The 17,810-nt window shown below is 44.4% G+C and overlaps 1 protein-coding gene across 1 annotated transcript in view; it reads right to left on the reverse strand.

The window, feature by feature from the left end:
- Positions 1-402: 402 nt before the first annotated feature.
- MTNR1B (melatonin receptor 1B) overlaps positions 403-17,810 on the reverse strand; it is a 30,512-nt gene continuing 13,104 nt past the window's right edge. Inside the window, exon 2 of the mRNA XM_069639534.1 lies at positions 403-1,688. Coding sequence (XP_069495635.1) covers positions 820-1,688 — 869 coding nt within the window. The 3' untranslated portion in view covers positions 403-819. The remainder of the gene's footprint in view (positions 1,689-17,810) is intronic.

The raw sequence follows: 17,810 nt of genomic DNA on the forward strand, positions 1-17,810 counted from the left end.
TGGTGGTAACAGTAAAAGAGTTTGGCCGTAATTCCATGGAAACATCACAGAAATACTGCCATACTTCTATTGATGCTTAATGGTCGTATTTTATTCTTGCCCTTGAAGCACATACCAGTCACAGCACCTGGACATACTTGTTCACTATCTGGCATAGCTCTCATTCCAGGACTGTGTAGGCTGCATTCAAGTCTTGAAAGCCTTTACTGAGATTTACACAGTTTTGCTCGCCATTGTTCTAACTCTTTTTAATTAATGCTGTGTAACTGGGCTTCGGCTTTACTTTAACTAGTTCACTCGACAATTTAAGTGAATGTTTACAAAGTAAAAATAAATGACGTAGCAAGATGCAAATGCATAACAGTTCGCTTACAAATGCAGTACGTCACACATAACTCAAGCTTGCCTGAATTCCAATAAAGTGTTTTATTTATTCCTTTGTTGCAAATTTGTATAGTACGTTTGTCAAAGCAAAATATGTGTACATTTGTAAATATATTTATAAATGTTTTTTCATTAAAATTGAAATGTCTGATGAGCAAACACATTTCATTTCGTATGTTTATCTTTGTTCGTACAGTCATGGCTGCGAAAGATTGTTAGTAATAGAAAAACAGCACAAAACATGGTTAACTTCGTTAATAGAAAACTGTTGAGGGTGTGCTGAGAGGAGATTACCAGGGGCACAGTAGTCCGTAGTGTAATGGGGATACATTTCAATGCATCATCATTTAGATTAGCCTAACATTAGCAAGTCTGAATAGCTCAGACATCATTGCTCATAGCTGATGGCACTGCTTTGTGTTTACCAAGGTACATTTACAAAGTGTCGGTTTTCATTTGGTTATTATTATTTAAAGCAGGCGACGGCTTGCTCTTTGGTCCCTCAGTTCCTCCTTTCGATGTTTCCTGGAAGAACAACCGCGGCGACCAGAGAGACATAAGAATCCGCTTGTACTCTCTTCGAAAATTCTGATTCAGAAGACCATAAATGATCGCATTAAGGCAACTGTTGGAGTAGGCCATGAAGTAGCTGACAATGAACAACCACTCTGGGATTTTGGGTGCAATCACTGAGGGCTTGATGGCCACTGCCAGTCCGATCAAGTTCAGGGGCGCCCAGCAGAAGGCGAAAATGACAAAAACGACAAACATGGTGAGGAAGTTCCTGAAGTCACTTTGCTTCATTCTCGGCTTGGTTTCCGATTTCACTTTTCTTCGGACTTGTATGACTAGGATCCAGATGCGCAGGTAACAGAATGACACAACCGAGATTGGAACAATGAAGTGGATGACAACCACCACTATGGTGTACGAGGAGCTCGCTGTCTGGACAAACGTGCACGAGTATATCCGAGAGTCGTATTCCAGAGAACCAAGAAAGAAATTTGGCACAATGGCCACCACAGTGAAAAACCAAATTAGGCTGACATAGAGCATAGTGTTCCGAGTGCTGTATAATTTGTCATAGACAAAGCTGTGGCAAATATAACAGTATCTGTTGATGGCAATTCCAGTGATGTTGAAGATGGATCCAATGACACTCAGCCCCATGACAAATCCACTGACAGTGCAATGCATCTTTCCCATGGCCCATCCATTGTTGAAGATGGCGAGAAGCACCAGTGGGTAAGGGTATAAGGCCACGGCCAGGTCCGCAAAGGCCAGGCTCACCACAAATGCATTACCTAAAGGAGGGAAACGAAAGAAAAGGGATCAGTTATGGTGTTTGCACTTATTGAAGCTGTGCTGCTTACTTTTAGTAAAACAATTCAGATGTTGCTGAAAACTGGAGTTAATAAAATGGATTGTTGTCAATCCTTATGCACAGGGTATGTCAATGAGTTTAAGGCCAAGCCTAATTAATGGTTCACTATCACCATAAGTAACATGTCAACTCAGCAACCATGTCTACTTGAAAACCACATCTCAGACTGAAAAAATTAAAACAATACTTGGTTTTTATATAGTCTTTGCTACCCCAAATGTGTTGCTACAAAGTAACTTTTCCAGTATTAGCCTAATCAATCTTAATCAGTTTATCAAACGCAAAAGAATTACAATGTGAGGAGTCTCGGCCAGGATTTAAAGTGGAATCCACAAGTCATACATCTCAGCAATGCACACTCTGTTCTTTGAACTATAACAACAGCAGAGAGATTATCTTTTTGAAAATGTGATCATTTGTTTTTGAAGAATTCAAACTTTCTGTAATGTTATGTGCATATAGGCATGCACCTCTACAGCCACATAACTCACTATGTTTACTTCATTGTAAGAACGAGTCATCTACATCTTCAAAATGTTAATACATATTTTGTCAGCTAGTGCATGAGTTATGCCTTAATGGGTAAACGTCATGAAGGTACCACCTAACCTATCCACCGCAGGCATTTGATATATGATATGTGATTTCCAGATCTCCTGCTCCTGATTTTCATCCAACACATCAGTAGTATTGGGCTATTTTTAGGCAGCCATTTTGAATTGGGGGGGGGGCAGTCATGCTGCTCGATCTTTTTAACATGGAGATAACGATAAAATAAAACTGCTGGTCTTTGCCCTTTCATAACATTGCTTGACTTAGAGAAACCACAGAGGAAAACCTCTGGTCTCCTGGTCACCACTGGAATTCACCCAGGACTAGAGAAGAGGGGAGCGGGGTGGGGGTGACTTAGATTCTGAAGACATTGGAACTCTCAGGGATTCAATTTCACATGACTCGTACATGTATTTTATGGACGCATACACCTTGTGGTCCTGCAAGGACATTGCTAGGGTGATATCTCTACAGACATGTTGATGCCTCATGCCCAAGGTAGAAAAAAACAATCTTTAGTGTAGCTGGTGCACATACCCATGTTTTCATTGGTTCTACAGTGTGTAATTAACTATGCAATTCTCTGCACTCAAATACTCTTTTATTTCAGATCCCATTTGGAAGGCATAACATGCTTCTTAAATGTTCTTTTTCCCATTAACGACATAAAGGCATACAGAACAATTCTGTGAGTGTCTTTTAAATGTGAAATAAAGAATCAAATAGTTGTGCATATTGGTATGGTAAGGTAAAAAATGTGCATCAAAAGAGACCCCTTGGCGCTAGGAGCACATGAGACCACGCCAACTGAGAAAGGTATTGAATCAATTAAGAAAGCCAAATAGATCAAAGATAGAGGACACACTTAGTTTTTGGATATACTTGGAGGATATTTTTAACTTCTACCTGAGCTATGTAAGGAAACAGTTCCCTAGGTTAGAAGCCTGCACAGTTTTTTGGTGCTCCAGCCCTACCTAGCTGGAATAAAGTTAAGTAAATTCAAATCTCCAGGATAGGTTGATAAGCAAGCTTTAGAAATGAGAATCATCACAAATCTCATCCTGAAAGAATGGAGATCCCTATGGTGTAACACACAGTAACACACAAAGGGACTTGTGCAATGCACACTCTGTTCTTTGAACTATAACACCAGCAGAGAGATTATCTTTTTGAAAATGTGATCATTGATTTTGCTGGATTTCACTTTTATGGGCTTCATTCATTCACAGTGCGTCACTCTTTCTCAACTCTCATGCTGGACTACCTTTGCATCTTGTACTCATGGTGGCCCTGAATCATGCTGTTCCCATCTTCATCTTGTATCCTGGCTTGCAACATTATGTGTTACTACTGACTTCTGCAATTGTATTCGCTCTCCACTCTTGCTTTTCCACTCTTTTTGACTGCTTACTATTTTCTCTCCTCCTTTCCCATCTCCTATCTCCTCCCCTTACTTTCTTCTATGCACTTACTCTATCAAAATTGTCCCTGGACCTAATATGATAGCAACCTCGTCTGCTTCCTCCACCCTCCCATTACTGTTTTTTTTCCTCCCCACCACCCTGCCAGCACTATCTGAAATGTCGTCAGGCCTAGTATGATAGTCGCTTTTTTTGTTCCTCCCCTCCCTTTCTGCACCCCTCGCCCTCACCTTTTGTTTTTCTCCGGCTCTACCAGAAATATCATCAGGCCTAGTACGGTAGTCACCTGCCTGTTTCCATTTCCTTCCCACTCTCCCCCTCCCTTCCTTATCTATGTCTTAGCTCTTGCACTATCTGAAATGTCGTCAGGCCGAGTACGATAGTTAATTTCACATCCTTACTGTTCATGGCCTGTAAGAATGTGGTTGTATTTTCCCTTGTTCCCTCCCTTGCCTTGAAGCGCTTTGAAACACATTGTGTATAGGTGCTATATAAATAAACGATCATATCATATCATATCATATTCTGCGTGTCATCGGTAACCAGCACAGTGAATGGACAGCAGGTGAAACATTTTCTCTAAAGTCCAGTCTGAGGAGCATGTTGTAGGTCTGAGACTAGATGACCATGCCTTGGTTGTCATGCCATGCATTTCTGTGGTTCCACAACTGGTAGAGTACCTTACGGCTTACATTTTAGCCAATTAGGGTTCATCCAATGACTGACCCCTTCCTTGCAACAAATTAGTCTGTCTGCGGTGACACCCATGGTATTCCCAACATGGAGAAATGGCTCGGTGTAAGTTGTGTACATATCAAAGGACATGATCTGTGCATAAATTAGGTCATACAGAGGCTTTGTGTTTTTAAAAAGAATGGGACAGAGCTCAGCTATAAAACAAAAGATTCTAATGGAAACAGACTCCAAATGGAACAAGACTGCTGCTTGCATGTGTGTAGTCAGGTAAATCTTGGCACCCAACTAATTCTGGCATTCTCCACAAACAGCTTTTGAGTGGGGACACTGCTGGACCAGGGTACATAATCGTTGGCAGTCATCACCAAATCTAACTGGGCCTGCACCATGCCTAACTGGGTCCCGATGAATTCCCTCAAGCACCTCACTTGCCACTTTCTATCTCATCTATCACCCGCCTCACATGTGTCGGTCATTCGTTTTTGAAATCTCCAGTTGTATCATATTAGCATCAGTTGCACACTCAACAAACCTTTCCTTGCTGGGTGGTGTTTCAATTTATCAGGAACCCATGACGAAATGCGTCATGGATGGTATGTATTACCTAATGAAATGAATTAACTTTAAACAACACATACTCAACCCCACCCATATCAGGGGAAACATACTCAGCCTCATCATCTTCCTGTCTCCCAAGGGAGAGGTGACTCAACCTGATGCCTTGACTGCACATACCATGCTGACATCCCTATCCTCTTTACACATATCCACCTGACTAATAAGGGTAGTAGAAGCCCACTATGTATTTCCACTGCTCCTTTAAGAACTGCCTATTGGAAGCACTGGAATAGAGCCTTACAATTCTAGCCAGCACGGGACCCCCTAAGCTTAAAGGGTGTATGCAGTACACACAGGGCATCCATCATTCAGATAAAGCTGTGTATTACTTCACTACTATCATGGCAGCCACTAACATACGTTAATCGATCTTTGTGGCTTTCAAACCCTGCTACAAACCATTGCGGACACAAAAATTCCTGACTCTACTAGAAAACGTAGTGCAATTAAGAACTTCTTCATCATCAAGATAGATCAAATAATACACCTTATCAGTGTTTCAACATTATTGCTCACCCCCACCAGTGATTCTTTCTTGGGCAACAAAATCCTGGAAATAACTTACCAAAAAGGACCTTGCTGATACTTGCATGTTATTAAAACCTTACTACAAAGACGGCATCCTTCACAACGATATCATAAAACATTTGTCAGGATCAGTCCTTTCCCCTTCTCCAAATAGTCAATTGGGCCTCATTACGAGGTTGGAGGTAGCCTTGCTGGTTATACTGGCAAGGCTACCCCCAAACTGCATCCGGGTCCGGCACCCGTGAATGGGCAATTACTGGGCTATTCTGGCCCAGCCGGACCCAGTAATTGCCCTTTCGCAGGTGCCGGGCCTAGTACATCCCCATTCCCATTTGAGCCCCATAGGGCTCAATGGAAATAGGGAGGGTGGTAGCACCGGTACTGTTAATAACGGTACAGGTGCTACCCTCATGCTCTGCTCGCAGGTGCCGGGACGGGCACCAGGTCAGACCTGGTGGCTGCAAGGGCACCCGTGAGAAGAACTCCTAGTATGGCGGCACGGTAGCAACGGTGCCGGTAGCAATACCAACGCCGTTGTTGCCTTATCACCATACTTGTAATACGGCACAATGTCTCAATCAATCAGGGCATCTTCCCAAGCAACTTTAAAATAGGATTAACGCATCCAGTTCTAGAAAAGATTCACTCTGGACCCATACAATAAGTACTGGACAATCAGTACACACATTGTTAAAGTCATTTAAAAGGCAGTATCAAACCAACTTCACAATCAGTTTAACCAACATGGCCTGCTTTGTGACTACCAATCTGGATTTAGACTCAGATGCAGCATGCAAACAGCAACCATTAAGGTTATAGATGGCGCTAATGGGTTACGGTGTCTCCTACCTATTGCTCCTCATTGATTCTCTGCCACATTTGACACTGTCAACCACTTCACTCTTATAATCCTAATTGCAGATAACATGGTGTCACAGGCACAGCCCTGGCCTGGTTCATCTCCTACCTCTTGGAAAGACACCAAGCAGATCAGAAGGGTAAAGGCAGATCCAAACTTTGCCCGGTCACTTTCAGAGTCCCAGACTCTCCATAATGATCCTCAGTCTGTATATGTGTTAGTCAGAATTACATGCAGTATCCTTTGGGAACACTACACACAATTAAGACTACAGGTGTAAGCACAATCTCACCTTTGGTATAAGTCTGTACTACACAGTTTTGGGGTAGCAGGGCTGAGCAGCCAGGCTTATCTCAAGAGGGATGTGAGCAGTACAAGGTGTTACACAAAGGACTTGCAATCAGAGTGGTTCAAACAAACACTTACTCAAGGTTTCTTGGTAAAACAATATACATTTATTTACACAGTCATTTAGAAAACATTCCACTAGCAATAAGCTGCTCAATATCACACTATAATACACTCCAGTACTAAACCAATACGTTTCGGAACAAGTTAGGCTCCCCAGCAGTGGGAACAAAATAGCACTTCAATAACTTTAAATGGGAGTAAAAGACACAAGTTAAACACAAATACTTTTTTAGGCAGGGCAAATAGTTTCAGTTCACTACAAGAGGCAGTTCAATTCAATAGGTCTGGGCCAAAGTCAATGGATCAGTGTGTTGGATAGGATAGCACAATTCTGGCAGTAAACGGTTGAGTCTTTGCCAATGTTCTTAGAAGTAGTTGGCACGAAAAAAGAGTTAGATGTCGGATTAGGTGCGAACAAGACTTCAAAGTTGGGAAGGTTTCAAAAACTTTCCCTGCGGCAGAGAGAATTTCTCAACTGCGTTGGCACAGTACCTTGGTAAAGAATAAAAGCTGTAGCTGAGGCAATTGTTCCTGGCAGTTCCTACAGATCTCGCTGTTCCTGGGCCTCAGTCGTGGGGACGAGAGGGAGGACGTCGGGAGGTTCCTGCACTGCAAGGGGAAGGATCCACAAGCTTGGCAAAACGTTGGTTTAAGGTGTGAGTGCCTTAAAGTCCACAAAATGGTATCCTTCTCACTGCCTATCCATTTTTCAACAGCACTCTGAAGAAAATTCGACCAGTATGGAGATGGTTTCCAGGGGGCTTGCAAGTTGGTTGTTCCCACCAGCTCAAGGAAAGAAGTCGTTCTTGAAGGGGCTTCTCTGTCGAGGGAGTTTCAGGCTATTCGGACCTGCAGCAGGGCTTCACCGAGCAAACCAATGGTCCAGGAGTTACAGCAGTCGTCTTCCTACAGCTTGTCTTTGGTTCTTTCATTCCAGTGGTCAACTCTGCTTTCCAAGTCGCAGAGACCTGCCTTTTAAACAGTTTTCTCCCATTCATTCCAGCCTAGTTGCCACTCAGCCAGCAGGGTGGCTGTCCTTGCCGGACAGTCAGCCAGCCAATCATGCCAAAGTGCATTCAGGTCTCCTAGGAGACTAAGCACAGGGAGTTTCGGCACCTCCCTCACTTCCTGTCCACTCCAGACACTCAGGCGCCAGAGGCGGTCTTCAGGACTGAAGCCCGCCAAAGGAAAACGAACAAAGGGACCAAACCTGGTTTGGCACAAAGAAACAAACATTAGAAGGACCTTTCCAAAAAGAAATGGCAGAAAAAGTCGATCAGGACCTGTTTTTACAGAGGGGACTCAGACGCCATCTTGAAAAACATGGCTGCGGTGGATTTTAGCTACCGGAGCAGTTAAATGGGTCATGGTCAGGAAAATCATGGTAATACCACTGCCACCAGCCATTCTGAGAGGAAAGCGTAGCATTTGAGTGCTAGATGAGTTTTCTAGGCATAGGGAATACTTGGTATTCCCTCCAGCACTCTGCTGTAAGGCAGGGTATGCTTGGTCTAGCAATTTAAAAAAGACTAGCAACGTCAATTTAACTTTACATTCACTGGGAGACAGTATTCAGTCCCAGAGAAGTTAATTCAACATGAAAGACATCCCTGTGTCACTGCACTGGGAGTGCTGTGTGACACACAAGAAAAGATGATGCCTATGAAGTTGTCTAAAACTCCATATCCAAAGAACACAAAACTAAAAACACACATCAAAATACATGAACGAGTGGGGAAAAAAGGCTCACACTCTTTCCAGGAAAAAAAATCAAGTCCTCAAAATCGTGAAAAGTTGCAGGGGTCTCTAAGGTAAGGGAAATTAGCACATTTATGAGAATTCTCCCTAACAATATGGACCACCTCTGGACACCCCTCAACGACCCTTACATCTCACTTCATCAAATACGCTGATGAAACTCAGTTAAACCTCAATGTGAATTGTACTCAAGACATTTGACAGAGGAAATTCCTCTCTCCCATCCAAGCTTGGAAGAGAAGCACCTCCTTGTAACAATGTGTCCCCAAAACTGGAAGATGTTTAGGATATTTATCAAAATAGGAGGCCATCCAAGGCCAGCTGAATGACATCCACCTTGTTGGATTGACACCCCAGATGGCCTAATGGTCCAAATCACTCTGGTCAAATATTAAATGCAATCTCCCCTTCCAGAAAATCATCGACAGAATAGCCCAAACCACCTGGCATCAACTAGCACTCCTTCGTAAGACGGACCACCCCCGTTAACCTGAGGATTTCAAAAGCATGGTCAAGGCCCTGGCAATCGGAGGGATCATCCACTTTGCCGCACAATTGACCCCTGTCCCTTTGGGCTGTTCAACATTTTGTTCGAAGATTTTGTTCTTTCAATTTTACAAATTGAGACATATGGTTCCCATGATTTATAAAGAGCATAGATCTATAGTCAACGTTTTGGCAATAAATGAAGGGATGTCCCATGTACGGATAGGTGAACTGACTTGAACCTATTTACAAAATGTAGGTTGAAAGAGTTAAACCATTTGAAGCTGAAATACAGTTCTCTCGTAATAGTGAATTCTAGGAGACTGAATTGGTATTCTAAAAATCAGTATTACTGGTGGCTAAGGAAATAGGGTTATACATATGGCCGGAAATGAAAACAGAACAGTTTTTCATTTGCGTTCATTTTAGAAATGCACAGATCACCTTGTCCACATGGATGCTTTGTGCATTTCAGCAGTGCTGTGTGGCAGTGCACATGATGAGCTGGCTAGCAGCCTTCAATATATTAATATTGGGGGTGACCCTTGTACATATTCCAAATCGACATACAGGAATGTTATTAACTTGAGCATTTTAAAGAGCATTTTGTTTGTTTATTTGAGGTGTGTTTTAAAATTAAAATGTACAGAAAAACCCTCCAATGAAAAAGGACATGTCAATATGCACATCTGTGATGCGCACATTCAGACTCCCTTTTTGATAGGGCCCATATTTATTTTGGCACAAGCGCAGTCCATCACTTGCACCAAAAGAAGATCTCCTTGGGGCAGATTCATGGAATTTTCAGTGCAGAAAATAGGGTACTTGTGCGCGCAACTGCATGCAAATCCCCCTTCGCTGATTTATGGAATTGAATGCGCAGTACTTTTCCTGGACTTGTGTGCAGTTCACGCTGGCTGGGCACTTCCATGCAAGCTATCAAGGGCCTTGAGTGAGACTCCAAGTAGAGGTTGGGGGTGGCTTGGAAGGGGGTGCAACACAAAAAATGGGACTCGCACGCCAACAATTGCGCAGCATGAGACGTATTCATGGATTCGATCGTGCATCGTCTGGTCTGGTAAATGGCCACGCAAGTCCTCCATTTGATCCTCCATCCAAAGGCAGGTGTAAGTACACTTGAGCATAGGATTTTCAGTGCGCTGGTGGACTTGCATGTCAGATTTCAGAGGGCATGTACTCAATTGGAGTTCCGATGTAACTTAGGGGTGTGTGTAAGCAGTGTAGCGGGGTGCAGGAAAGTTTTACGTGGGTTTGCACACAGATTTCCTGGGTTAATGATGAGTTATGATTTCTTGTACATGATATGATATGAGATGGCATTTATAGCGCGCCTACACAAAAGTGTTTCAAGGTGCGATGAGGCAAGCGAGGGTGAACAAAAGGAGGACAGGCAACGATCCTACTAGGCCAGGTGTCATTCAGATCGCGCAAGTGCAAGGGATGGGGGAAGGGGAAAGTGCAGGGGGAAAGGGTGAGGGACAGGTAGTATAAGTGCATAGAATAATCACATAAGTAAGTAACGGCCAGCATGTTGCAAGTGCATGGGGTGTGCAGACAAGAGGTGTCAAGTGCTGGTAGTGGGACTGTAGGGCTACAGAAACAGTCCCCAAGTGCGGGGGCAGGGACATCATTCAGAGGTCGCCAGAGGTCTCAAGGGCGACCTCTGCTAATTGGCTAGCGACCCCTGTCAATCTTTTGCAACCTCTGGATTTTCTCAAACCAAAGAACGCAAGGGGCATGGCCGCCACAGCTACCAGGTACCCGGGGTCGTGTGCCTGGGTTCCTTATCCATTTTGCCCACTCTCGCCAGACTCCTCTCAAAACAGCAGAGCAGCATGTGTGATTTGTCTTTCCTCGTGGCTGCGTGATGTCAGAGCGAGCTCCTGGGCTAAGACACAGTAAGTCAGTGAGGGGTGAGAGCGCTGTGGTCTGTGTTTGGTGGGGGGTGTGGTTGCTGGTGAGTCCTTGTTGTGTGTGTGTGTGCAATGTGTCGCTCATATTTGCTGTGTCTGCCTGCGGCCTGGCCGTGGCGCCGGCCCATCCGCCCAAGCAGGACTCCTTGCCCGGCCCATCCGATCAGCTGTGACTGCTGCTCGCTGCAGACAGGCAGCTGCACCCATTGTGTGTGGGCCGGGTCGGGCGATATGCGATCTGAGTCCAGGTTATTCAATTAAACGCTCCGCTTGGCAGACGGTTTGCATAGCACGCCTCCCAATGTCTGCACGTTGCTAATCTTGCAACCGCCTGGCCAAGGTGATCGTGGCACAAACCTTCTGGCATGCGCGGAGTCACAAGGAATGTTCTGCCCGACCTTGCAGCGTTTATCAGCAAGGAAGGGTATTATAGCATTATTTAAACGTCGCATTAATGGAAGCCAAGCAGTGGGGCTGATTATTCTTGTTTTTGTCTGGAAAAAAATGTTTCTAATATGATTCTTCTGTAACCGGCAGTCAGTCAGTGATGTTTCCAAGAGATTCCCCCTTCCCTGCAGACGCGCATGGTTTCTTTTTCATTATCGCGTCTACTGTAGGATAGTGCTGCGCTACGCTTCCCAGACTAAAGGTTTATGTGCCAGGTCCTCCAAAGTCTGTAAGACTATATTGTCATCGAGCTAGCAATGTACTTGCTCTGATACAGTTGATTTCAAATAGAATGTTCTGGTCTTTCTCGCTATTTAAAGCAATTGTTAAGGCAATTGAATTTCTTTGTACCCTCTCTCAAAGTTTTCTTATGTTCGGACCCTGATTCTGGTGGGAATAATTGTGTGTGCGTGTTTTAAGGATGCCAGAGGAATAGGTGCCTCGCAGCCTTTTAATTCCCCAGGACAGGTGGCAAAGATGAATCTTGGGTGGGAGAATCCGCATTGAAATAAATGTACAGGTTGGGTGCTTGAGGGTTAATTCATTAATCACAAGGCGGGTGGCACCTGCCTAAAGCGTGTGATTTGAGAGGCATGCACAGAGGCACACTATCCTCACTCTGATGGTGCTAGAACAGGAGATTTTAATGCTGCTGTTCTAGACCTTGCAGTGCGAATGAAGACATAGGGAGCAACAGTGCAGTTCACCTGTTTTAAGGCCCAGTTTTCAATTTATTCCATAGGCTATGATAGCAAGAAGTGGTGATGGACACTACTAATTCCCAGACCAGATATCAAGGATATATACTTTTGGGCTTAAGTTGCCAAAATGTGTGACTAGGCTAGGAGGGGGCTGAGTGGGCTAGAGCCCCGGGCCTTTTGGTAGTAGCACCGGATAGGAGCTCAGGGGTTACAACCAAAAAGGCTTGCTAGCCCCCAGTCCCAACAGGCCCAAAATTAGTATAGCTCCAGATCTTTTCCAGACCTAGCAATACCCCTGGTGACTACTGAATTGTTTATCGTGTCCAAGTCCTGTTAATGTGGCTTCGCTAAATGATTGCTGGCTTCTACCCCCAAACATTTTGATAAGAAAGCATCACATGTGTGTTTTGAAGTCTTGGATGGTTGTGTCTGTTTATCGCGTCTTGTTTTGTGTGTGTTATGATCAACAGCAAATTCATTAAGCCTAATCAACTTTCGCCAGTCACCCAAGTGCTATATATGTGTATATATTCAATGAAAAAACATTGTTGAGGGGACGTTTTGGTTAAGTTGCACTAATAAAAACCTATCAAATTCAATGAAAAAACATTGTTAAAGGGACGTTATGGTTAAGTTGCGCTACTAAAACCCATCAAATTCAATGAAAAAACTTTGTTAAAGGGACATTATGGTTCCAAGTAAAACCGAAAACCCCCTGAAATCCGCCAGTTATATTAAGCTAAGCAACCTTAACTCGCCCCACCACATTGCACTGCTAAAACTAACACCCAGGACATCAAAGATGACATCACAAATGTCATTGATGACATCACTGATGACATCACATGTCTGGCTCACTCTTTTTTCCTTTACTGATATATCTAGGCCAGTAACAGTCAGCAACTAAAAATTCATAATACTATACTACAAAGTACTATATCTGTAGACTTATACTTCAAATATGTTCTTATACTAATTCCCTTAGGGTCCACTCAAAGCATATGAAACATATACAAAGGGGAAAACACAGACTTGGAAGACAGCAACTTAACCATAACGTCCCCTTAGCAAAGTTTTTTCATTGAATTTCATAGGTTTTTATTAGTGGAACTTAACCATAATGTCTACGAACATCTGACCTCATTGCAGACCTTCCGGAGAATGCCACATGACCATATGTTGGCGCGCGGCATGATGATGTGTTCGAGGACCCGTACGCACTTCCTGATAAAATCTGTGCTTCGCGGACAGTTCGGAACTGCATTTTCTACTGATCTAGGAACTTTCAACTTCAAAATTTCCCTTGCACAGCTCCAACATCTATTCCTACTCGTTATCTATTAGCAATCTAGTACACAGTACATACTTTTAGCAAAACTGCTATTTATCTTAAAATAGAATCAGCTAATGCCATCCATCTCCTCAAGAGACACCACCACTGCTGTAATCAAGGAGCATGAGAAACACTGCCCCCTACCATAGAAATAACACACACGCAACATTATACCCTGTCCACCTGCCCCTCCATATTAGTGTTTGGTGCCTCTTCCCTCATTTCCCTCCCCACCTGTCGTTCTAAGCTCTCCTGCCAACAAAAAGCATCCAAAATATTCCTTTAGGAAGCACCTTTCAAAGTTAAAAAATAGAACTAAAAAAAAAACGTATAGACTCCATCTACTTTATATTTCTCAGTAAAGTACATAGACTCAATAAGATTTTCCACCATTTCCATTTGCATTTTGTGTTATACTAATGGGAATATTGTGGCGTTCATCCTCCGTTCCAGGGACTGGAACGGTGGATACCGGCCCAGCAGCCCAAGTTATCAGCCCAAGCGAAGCGAGGGTGGATAACGAGGTCTCTGGACCATTATCCCCCAATCCAGCCCCTGAAATGGGGGATGAAGGCCATTATCAGCCTAGGTTCTCAAAGCGGGAACCCGGGGTACTAAAAAAGAGGATTTTCTTCCTACACTGGGACACCTGTGGCATCCTGGTGTAGGAAGGAAAATCCTTTTCCAAGATGGCCACCATGGAAAGGGAAGGCTGGGGTTTAGACAGGGCCCCTCTTAGCTTTCATGGCAGCCTGCAGAAGGCAAAAAGAGAACCCTATGACCATATTACCATGAGCACATGTTTCTTCCCTTTCAAACCTATCCTAATTTCAAATAACTTTACCACAAAGCCAGTCCCAGGTGAACATGGCCACTTTATCCTATGTTTTGTCCCTTGTGGTCATGGCCAGTAGCCAGATTGTCCGGACCATGACCTTATTCCTTGACTCAGACAATCTGACCACTGCCCATGGCCACAGGCTACCCTCAATTATTAAAGGTATACTGCTATTTTTTGTAGCAACATTATGACAGTTGTCAAATAATAAAACACTGGCGCATTTCCAAAACCATGCTTGTAGGTCCTTGCCAATGCTCCTTACGCAGGTTTGCTGGAAATCCACTCATGTTTTATTTTTTGAAAAGTGTCAAATGTATGCACATACAATCATCATATAACCTAGGCCCCACTTGACAAAATCCATTCAGACTTTACGAAAACATTTATATCTAGACCTATAATCTTTTTGCAAACCTTTGTGTAGATTAGTCAAATAGCATTGCATTTGTAAGCCTTTACAATATTTTGGGACCCCCCCGTCTAATTTTACCCCCTCAAGACAGAATCCCACCAAACTGTGTAAACTCATTCGAAATCAGATCAGAAATATACATGCAAAATTCCATGCAGTTCTATTAAGTGGTGCCAAAGGTATAAGCCATTCAAGAACTGCATTTCACCAACCCTGTAATGCTGAGGTGTCTGCAAACTTTTCAGGACTGTTCGTGAACATCCAAAACTTTCGTGGTAAAAAACACCAGTTTTTTTGCTTCTTGCAGCCATATCCCATCCCATCCTCATCACCCCTTACCTCCCCAGAGATTATTTGATAAGTTTGACAAGTACAATGTTGTGTTTTTTAATATGATTTTACCAGCAGATGTCTGCAAATCCAAGATGGTGGGCTTTTCCAAAAATCTGTAACGCTCACCTGATTCCCACGGAGGCGCGGGTCCTGACAGGAAGGTGTCTGTAACAGGAAACGTGATGTGCAGCATTCGGTTGGCTTCTGGGGTCGAACTTCTCCGCACTGTGTGTCGAACTCAAAGGGTGAGGTTTCTGCAGGTGAAATAATATGGGGATTAAAGGTCTGGGTTGTTGAATGTCCCTATCTCTCTCTCCTCCCAGCTTGTCTGTCGAGCCCCCCTCCCAGGTCAACGTGCTCACCTTAGATAGGTGAATGCTGGGCTCTCCATCTGCGTCTAGTGCAGGGTGCCGTTGCCAGTTCCTTCACTGGTGAAACGTTGGCCTCTTGGCTTCAGAGGATGGATACCGTCGTTGTCTGCACGACCGGTAAGTTTCTGGACACCTTTAGTCTTTATAGTCTTTTTATGCGTGGCAGTGAAGCGCCTGGAATTGCCTAAGTATGGCAAGCGCTCTTACTGTCTCTTTCTTTGTCTTTGCAGGTGACGATGCAGAATGAAGAAATCCGGAATTCGCCGCGTGCCGGTAAGTGTAACACTGCTGTTGTCTCTGCAGATGAAGATGCAGCGTGAAGAATCCGGAATGCACAGCGTGCCGGTAAGTAGAATAATGCTGTTTATCTTTGCAGGTGAAGATGCAGCGTGAAGAAGCCGGAATGCACAGCGCGCCGGTAAGTATGGAAATGCTGTTTATCTTTGCAGGCCAAGGTGCAGCGTGAGACACGGCCGCTGCCAATGGATCAGGTAAGCACTGCGTGTTAAAGTTCGTTCTGCTAACCTGTTGTTTCTGGTCTTTTGCAGGTGCTGATGTTGATCGGGTACAGGAATGGTAAGTATAATTCTTGCAGGTTCAGGATCCAAAGAAGAAAAGCTGGAACAGACTCGGTGAGTGTTCTGCTGCAGATGCAGAATAACGCGAAGCACGTTTCATCAATCGGGTGTGGTTTAAATAGCCTTGGAGTGATGAGGCATCTCCTTCCACGGCCCCGCCTAGGTAAGAAAAGAGTTCCTGCTTCCAGAAGAGTTCCAGTGCTGTATCCAGGGAGTGGAGCTGCCCCACCCAGGTAAGAAAGTAGTCCCAGTTCACCGAGGACTTCTAAGAGTCTGGTAAGTAAGCAGCATGGTCTGCCGCAGGTAAGTCCACCCAAGCACCTTCACACCAATGATGAGCCCGACGCTTCCAGTGCCGGGACCGATGCTTCTGATGAGCCTGGTGCCACCGGCGCCAGGACAAGGTCCAAAAGGTCCCTGTGGGGACCGGCTGGTGCCTAGGATCAGGGTAAGGGGCCTGCTTCCAAGGACGTTGGGCTGATCCTGGCTCCTTGGAAGCAGTGATCATGACAGTATCCCCCCTCAAGGCCCCTCCTAAGTGTGTCTTTCCCGGGGGCTTTGGCTTGTCGGGGTGATTCAGATGGAATCTCTTGACCAGACGAGGTGCGTGGACATGTTCTGAGGGTTCCCAAGACCTTTCCTGGGGACCGTATCCTTTCCAATCAACCAGATAGTATAATTTAGACCTGGAAATTTTGGAGTCTAGGATGTTCTTCACTTTGAATTCGAGTTCTCAGTCTACCAAAACGGGTTCTGGGAGTTCAGTCAATCGGGTTTCTGGTTGTACTGGTTTTAATAAGGAGACATGGAATACTGGATGTATTTTCATATGCATAGGTAATTCCAATTTGGCAGCCACCGGATTAATTATGGCAGATATGAGGTAGGGCCCAAGGTATCTCGGGATGAAAGTGCGGGGTCCTTTTAAAGGCAGGTGCTTAGTGGATAACCAGACTTGATCTCTTACAGCGTGGTGAGGGGCCTCTTTACGGTGCCAATCGGCTGCCTTTTTAGCTCTTTGCAGATGGGCAGTGGCTTCCTTAAAAGCACTGGTGATCTCCGAATGCAAGTGATCCACAGCAGGTGCTTCCATTTCTTGGGGAGGATCCAGGTTGGAGGTTCTAGGATGGTGTCCATATAATAGGAAAAAAGGAGTCTTCCCTGTTCCAGAATGAATCGAATTGTTGTAAGCGTATTCAGCGATCCAAAGAATGTCCTTCCAGTGGTTTTCTGTTTGTTGGAGCATGCAGCGTAGATATTGTTCTAGTGTCTGGTTTGTCCTTTCGGTTTGTCCGTCAGTTTGGGGATGGTGACTGGTCGAAAGTGTTACATCAACTTGGGCTAGACGACAGCAACTGCGCCAGAAGTGGGAGATGAATTGACTTCCCCTATCAGAGACTAAAACCGAAGGAAAACCGTGTAAGCGAACGATGTTTGCCAAGAATTCCCGGGCCAATACTGGGGCTGAAGGCAGACCCTTCAAAGGTATGAAGTGAGCCATTTTCGAGAATAGATCCACGACTACTAAGATGGTAGTATATCCCAAGCATGGAGGTAAATCCGTGATAAAATCCATGGACATGGTATGCCATGGACAGGGAGGGATGTCAAGTGGCTGCAATAGGCCGGCTGGTTTTTGCTTTTGACTTTTATTCTGGGCACACACACCGCAGGAGATTACAAAGTCTCTTATATCCCTTTTCCACAATGGCCACCAGAAATGTCTTTTAATCTTTTCCATGGTTTTGGTAATGCCAGGGTGC

The sequence above is a fragment of the Ambystoma mexicanum genome, chromosome 7q, assembly GCF_040938575.1.
Source record: "Ambystoma mexicanum isolate Mex_15411 chromosome 7q, UKY_AmexF1_1, whole genome shotgun sequence".
Taxonomy (NCBI): Eukaryota; Metazoa; Chordata; class Amphibia; order Caudata; family Ambystomatidae; genus Ambystoma; species Ambystoma mexicanum.